This window comes from Neltuma alba, unplaced genomic scaffold, assembly GCF_004799145.2.
Source record: "Neltuma alba isolate B1F8T4 unplaced genomic scaffold, ASM479914v2 tig00011304_pilon, whole genome shotgun sequence".
Lineage (NCBI taxonomy): Eukaryota > Viridiplantae > Streptophyta > Magnoliopsida > Fabales > Fabaceae > Neltuma > Neltuma alba.
Window position 1 is genome coordinate 666036 of NW_021636013.1, and position 7125 is coordinate 673160.

Genomic DNA, 7125 nt, shown 5'->3' on the forward strand with positions numbered 1-7125 from the left:
AAAGAAAATTGATAAATATGAGAAATGAGTCTTATATTTAGGATTAAAACATTGAGTCATATATTAAGGACCGGAGTAGCATATAACAACAGACTAGCATAGCATTTAATTACAAGTCTCATTTATTATTGGGACTTTGTAGCAGCTATTTTGTTTTTTTTTTAAAAAAAAAAGTGGACTGTAGTTCTCTCAAACTATGAGTATTTCGCAGGCAATCAATTCACCAGTTTTCATTCCCAAAAAAAATAAAAATTCACAAGTGTTTTTTTAAAAAAAAAAAAGAAAGAAAAGAAAAGCACCATTTTTTCACATAATTATTATTAAAAGAAAAAAGGGTGAAAATCATTCGCCTCGGCCCCCGAGAAAGGGTCAATTTTGGTCGTTCCGTACTCGGAGGTTATAACACCGTCAATGTACTGAAGGCCGCTTTTCCGATGACACCAAAAAAAAAAAAAAAAAAAAGCTGATGAAAAGAGGATTGGACGATCACGTGGGTTTTGAGGACCTCCGCGTTAGGTGAAGTGCCTAATCAATTATTCAATGGTCTAGCGCCATGCAATTCCCACACTGAAAGGATTTCCTTTGCAAAAATTAATACTCTCCTCTTTCTGCTACAGAAGAAGCCCATTACTCTCTTTTTCTTTACCTGCCTCTACGTTTTGCTTCACTCTCCTCCGAACCCCTCTGCTCCTCTGATACTGGTTTGCGCTTTTAAGTTGTTTCTGTTTCTCTTGTTTCTGATGAATTTGCTATTTCTGTTGCCCTTGTCTGATTGATGATCATTGTTCAATATCTCCTTGGTCGACGAGATGAGTTTGTTTGTGGTATTTTCGTACATTGGGTGATTTTCACTTTGTGGGTTGTTTGAGGTTGAGGAATTGTGGTGCTTATTGAGGAGTTTGAATTTCTTGAAATTTTCTTTTGATTTATAATTTTGTTTTACTTTCTGGGTCGAACCATTGAGGTTTAAAAAGAAAAAGAAAATCTTTAGTTTTTTTACTTTTTCTTTTCGCTTTTCTAGTCATAAATCTATAAGAGAAAGTCATGCGAGTGACCTTGGGTTTTCAACTTCGCTTTCTGGACAGGTATCAAAGATTATTCTTTCCTTTGCACTTTCTGGTGTTGTGTGAACCAGTTACGTTATACCAATTCGTTTTTCCATTTTTGAAAGTTTCCTTTTTCCTCTCTCCACTCTCCCCAAACAAAAAGTGATAGGTCTTACTATGCTGACTCGCATAAAAAGATCATGATGTGATGGCAAACGATGATCCATTTGTTAATTGAAGTGCTGCAAGGTGTCTTATATGAGTATGCAAATCAGACACAGCTTAAATTCTGAATAGTCTGTGCTTCATACGTTTTCATTAGGATAAATTTCAGGAGTTCTTTTCCTGGCACTTTGAAGATGGCATCTGAAAGTAGCATGTTATCTTAACCAATTGATTGAAGACAGGTAGATGAAAAGGTTTAACTTTATATGGGTGTCAAGATTCCTGGTATGAACAAGCTCCTGTAGGCTGTGTTTTGGAGGCGGCTACTTTATCTTAGTTGATGATTTGTTTGGTGCTAGGCTGCTAGCTACTTTCCCTGTTTTGCTCTTTAAAAGACGAAGTTGTTAAGCTTTCCTAGTATTTTATGCTATTGACGAGTATGAATGGTTCCCTGTTCTCTAGCGTATGGATGCAACATGGGCGGGCATTAGAGCTGCTACTCAGTCATTAATGGTTTCCTAGTATTTGATGCTATTGACTAAGGTGGATAGGCTTTACAGTTCGTATGTGTTCTGTAAATGTTATTCTTTGCTCAAAGGAGATCTGTCTCATTTATTCATGGAAGGCAGTGATTCTCTTAGTTAGCTTAGCACATAGAAGCCTGAATACTGTGTTAAGATGGATTATTGAAAGGAAGTAATTTAGTAGTCCCGCGATTTATCTAATTTTAGAAAGTGATGTTTGTTTATGAGATGCTTATGTGGGCTTATAAGCTTGGTTGTTCTACATTCCTGCTAAGCTGACTTTTTGGCGTGGATCACTGTTGATACCACTAGTACCTTGGAGGGTATCCTATCATAGACATAGAGGACCAGTAAGAAGGTACAGCGTCTAAACTTATCCACACATCAAGGGATTATACAATGAGGGACTCAATAAATTGTAACAACCTGGTACAATTCTAAGCTTCCTCCAGCTACATGCAAGCCCGATACACTATTGAGGCCATGAATTTTAATTATGAACGGTTTTTCTTCTATTTTAGCACTTAAGTAATCGCCACCTTGTTTTCAGTTTTCACTTTGCTATGGCGTTCAATTCTGAAGCTTCATATTCTAACAGCCCATTTCTCCTTTCCAATGTAAAGTAGAGATTGCAAATCTTCCTACAATAGCTACTTTACTGAAGGCTTAATGTCAAAATTTAATATGGGGAAATTTTTGGCTTTGGAGGACTTCTTGTCCCTATATGTTTGTATTGATCTTTCTCTTCTCTTTAATGAGTTATTATTTTTTATACAATTATCCTTAAAAAAAGAATTAAAGGTATGGCTATAAGAGTGATGAAGCTTTAATTGTTTTAATTATATAGTTTGCTCCTGGAGATACTGCAAATTAAGGACTGAAGGCAGAAATTATGGCAATGATTTTAATAGTCAATAAAGAGACTGAATGCCTCTAATGTGGTAAATTTGATGATTTCCCCCATCGACTTGATTAAGAGTTAGAAATGAAACTTCTGAACTGCCAGAGCTTTTTCTTCCTTGACTTACAAGAATGCTGAATGGTTGACTTTTGTTAGAGTACACTTTTTACTAAACAACATATGCAATCAACTATGATCTACTATTTATACATCGGGATATAACAAAGCTTCTTGCATTCGCTTTATTTGTATATTGGATTTTCTGTTAAACATGATTGATGATGCACTGATGTCATGCTATTTTCTTCATTTGGTAATATCCTTACTTTTTTTAGGAAAGGGAAGGAACAATGTCTGATAAAATCGCTGCTGCCGAGAACCTTCTTAACAACCTTGTGGATACAATTACTGAGAAGAAATCTGGTTCATTCTTTGAGGAAGGGGACCCAAGTTCAGCGAGCTCTCAGTTCAAAAGACTGTTTGGACGCGAGAGGCCAGTGCACAAGATACTGGGGGGCGGAAAATGTATGATAGTTTAAGTCTTTGTCATGTAAAACTACCATATTGGCCTCTAAATTTGTTTCCCTTTTGAACGCTGTAGCTGCTGATGTCCTGTTATGGAGGAACAAGAAGATCTCTGCAAGTGTTTTAGCTAGTGCTACACTTTTGTGGTTGCTTTTTGAATGGCTCAACTATAATTTCCTGACACTTGTATCCTTTGCTCTGATTTTTGTCATGCTTGGACAGTTTCTCTGGTCCAATGCTTCTGGCTTGGTTCGCAGGTACTTTGGAGCATATTTACATCTCTGTTTTTGCTGCTTGAATTTGCTTTAGATGTGCTAAAGAACTGCACAATTTCTCAGCTTTTTAAGTAAGTGGCCTTTGTCCTTTTGTCTTGACAGGGAACCATCTGAAGTTCCTCGTCTTGTCATCCCAGAGGATTTGTTTGTCAGAATTGCAACTAGAGTTGGTGTAGAGCTTAACCGAGATTTGAGGTTTCTTCAAGATGTTGCTTGTGGAGGAAACCTGAAACAATTTCTTATTGTATGTTTGCCTTCATACTTATTTATGCTTTTTCTTCTTGTATCATCCATATGTGTGCTCAAAACATTATTTCCGGGTTAAAGCATTATTTGACTTCAGAAACATGTTTTTGGCCCAGTTCTTGTTTTTGAATCACTTTGTTTATATCTTGCCACAATATTAATGGTTGTCACAGTAAACACTTAGGGTCAATGACGTAGTGGTTTGATATCAACGTGGCAATGAGAATGTCACTTTGTTGTAGTTGTAGCTAGAGATGTTGACATCCATACAAATAAGAAATAGATTTTGTGCAGGGTGGAGGCCAAAAGAAGGTTTGTGGCCTGTAGGAGGGGTAAGGATCATTAGTTCCATGTATATATGAACAATTGAATTAACTGGACTTAAAAGTGTTCTGAATGAATGACCATAGGGATGCAGTTTCTATGGTGCTGTCGATTATAACTTGCTTTTGACTATTAGTATATCTTTAATAATGACCCCTTCTTTACATGAAATTAACAATGCCTATTTTCTAGTGGAATTTGTTATTAAACAGTTGCAACATTTCCAGGCTATAGCAAGCTTGTGGGCTGTAGCTATCATTGGGAGCTGGTTCAATGTTATATCTGTCATATATATTGGTCAGTGATCTGCTTTCTTTGCATCAATTGATACATTTCAAACTTCTTACTTTGGATTATGTTATATGCTTAAATATGTTTTTCTCTGAATTTCGGACTAGGTTTGCTAACAACAATTCTTGTCTGCTTAACAAAAATTGAATAATCGAAAGTATGGAAATTGGATTATACTCCTTTTTCTTGGATGGTGAAGTCAACCTTAAGCCTGCATAGTGAAGTTAGAGAATGAAAACAGCATACTAATAATAATTGCATATTGTGAGATATTTGCTAATTTCTTAATGCTAATATGCTAACTTATGGAAGTAGCTCATCTGAACATTTTAGGGATTATAATAAAATTATTTATAGGTCTCCCTTTTCTAACTGAGGTGGTTAGGCGTCCAATCCTTACTGCTACCCATTCGCTTGTGCGTATTATGTTTATTATGTAAATATCATCTAATAATATTTTTTCTAATTTTTTAAAAGAAGGATGGGAGAATCAATCTCAATATTCAATATTCAATATTCAATGTAAACTAAAGTCCATAACGGGCTGTACTGTTCATAATATGTGAATAGTGCAATTCATTCCTCTCACTTGCTACTTTTTCATTTAATTGTGCGTTATATTCTTTGTTGATTCATTATGAAAGGGGCCACAACTTCAAAAGTGATGCTTCCCTACTAGATGATTGTTCATTGTCATGCCTGATCTCTGAAACTTGTGTTATTTCACAAGGTTTTGTTGCTGCACACACACTCCCAGTTCTGTATGAGAAGTATGAGGATCAAATTGACAGCTTCGTGGGCCAACTGATTGATCAGATGCAGCATAACTATAAGAAGCTTGATGCTGGAGTTCTCAGCAAAATCCCCAAGGGAAGCTTCAGGGGCAAAAAGCTTGAATAGATCCATGGATTTGTAAAAAGGTTTATCTATTTAATAATTAATACTTAATCCCTTACTCATTAATAAAATGGCCGTATTGGATGCCTGGTAGAAGTTACTAGGTGGGGAAGAATAGGACTTGTCTGTAAGTATTGTTTTGACTTGATATCATTGTCTTTTCCTGAGGAATATATAATCAAATTAATATAAAATATTCATCACGAAAATGAATTAAAGAAAAATAAACATATGGGCTAATAATTTAAGGATCTGTAGGGGAAAAGGTAAATAGTCCTTAAAAGTAGGTGTCAAAATATATAAATACTGACTAGTTTAAATGGGGAAAGTATTCATATCCATTGCTGACCTTAACTTTTTATTTTGTTTCGAAATTTTTGTTGTTTTAGAAATTCAAGGCTTAATCAACCTCTCTTTACTTTATTTATTGTATTTTTTTTTTTTATCTTTTAGCGGCACCTTCATTTAACTATTAGAAGTAACAAATTTCTTTTCACCTATTAATCTTCTTTCACTCCCTCTTAAATTGCGTGATTAAATGAGGGCATCAATGTATAGTAATATGTTACATTAATGAAAGGTTTCTTAGTCTATGTATCATAACCCTAAAAAATAGATACGGACAATGAACAGATAATGGAGTACTTTTTTTTCTTTTTAACATATTCATAAGGTTTCGAACAGTTTTAGATTATTCATGATGTGCACATCAAATCACCCTCATCAACTAGTGAGGCCACATTATACATTTATGGTTAAACTCAGAATTTCTAGCTAATCACTTAAAATATTGCGTTATAGCAAAAGAAATGAAAGTGAGCTGAGTGTCCTGTTCTAATCAACATTATCAAAATGTCAGCAAATACAACAGAAAAGAACAAATGTATGCTGATCAAAAAAGAAAAGAACAAATGTATGCACTTGTCAAGGCTCCTCTAATAATGATTTACTCGTACAATGAAAAAGCTATATTGAAATATTAATGATCAAACAAAATAATAAGGCCGGCTCAAAATCAGAAGCTTAATTCCCAATTTGGTGGGCACAGGAAAAGCTTAACTCTACGTTAGACCTCATAGCATGCTAAGCAATTTCCTAATTTGGAGTAAACTACCAAATAAACCATGGTTTTTGGTTTTGGTAGAAGCATGGAGCTATAACCAATACTAGAGGTATTCAATTTGTCCCTTATGAGTTTGGAACGGGACGAGATAAAAAAATTTTCAAGACGGGACAATTACAAGACCGAACAAGACAGTAATCAAATAGGACAAGACGGGACGTGAGAGGGGTTGTCCCCTCCTATCCCGGAGCATTTTTTTTAAAAAAATTATTTATTAATTATTATTATTAGATTATTCAATTCACTAAATAATTATTATTTTTATTATTTTTATAGTGATTTTCAGCTCTTAAGTTGTAATATTACCTCAACAAAATCTCTTTCCTCAATAAAATAATTCATAAAGGGATTACTACTATATAATTGAGCTTTTAACATAATAGTTTTTAATAATGTTTTTATCTTTACAAGCCTAATAAAAAATAAATATTATAACATGAAAAAAAATTATAATATTTTCTTTTTTAAAAAAAAGGAAATAGGAGGGGATACGGGATGAAAATCTCCCAAGATGGGCCTGCCCCGTCCCGTGAAAAGCCCTAGCCAATACCAGCTCAAGTGGATGGAGGATGGTGAACTAGGTAAAGATCACTTGTTGGAACTTGGAAATCTCCCAAGAATAAGGCTCTCTCTCTCTCTCTCTCTCCCCCCCCCCTCCCCTACACGCTCACACACACACAAATATCTGCAAATACCTTAAATTCACAACCGCCATCCTGTACTGTTTTATCATCTCTAGAAACACTTGTTCAAATAATTTAAAATGGCAAATAATAAACCACAGAAAAGATTAAACTCAAAGCGAGCA

The 7125-nt window shown here is 34.8% G+C and overlaps 1 protein-coding gene across 4 annotated transcripts; it reads left to right on the forward strand.

The window, feature by feature from the left end:
- Positions 1 to 540: 540 nt before the first annotated feature.
- LOC114711712 (reticulon-like protein B8) lies at positions 541 to 5397 on the forward strand. 4 transcript variants are annotated; one of them, XM_028896137.1, is made up of 6 exons: positions 541 to 701; positions 2972 to 3161; positions 3238 to 3418; positions 3539 to 3680; positions 4234 to 4303; positions 5028 to 5397. In XM_028896137.1, exons 2-6 carry the CDS (start codon positions 2987 to 2989, stop codon positions 5195 to 5197), a joined length of 738 nt encoding a protein of 245 aa, XP_028751970.1. In that variant the 5' UTR covers positions 541 to 701; positions 2972 to 2986; the 3' UTR covers positions 5198 to 5397. The 4 variants fall into 4 exon arrangements, with proteins under 4 accessions (XP_028751970.1, XP_028751969.1, XP_028751968.1 ...); XM_028896136.1 differs by lacking the exon at positions 541 to 701 and adding an exon at positions 2011 to 2093; XM_028896135.1 differs by lacking the exon at positions 541 to 701 and adding an exon at positions 2120 to 2164.
- The last annotated feature ends 1728 nt before the right edge of the window (positions 5398 to 7125 follow it).

Excerpts from the sequence above, each read along its gene's own strand:
- LOC114711712 (XM_028896135.1), top strand. The coding sequence starts at position 2,135 with ATGAGGGACTCAATAAATTGTAACAACCTG. Across the intron at positions 3,419-3,538 it reads GCTTCTGGCTTGGTTCGCAG|GGAACCATCTGAAGTTCCTC; the intron begins GTACTTTGGAGC and ends TTGTCTTGACAG. Across the intron at positions 4,304-5,027 it reads TATATCTGTCATATATATTG|GTTTTGTTGCTGCACACACA; the intron begins GTCAGTGATCTG and ends TTATTTCACAAG.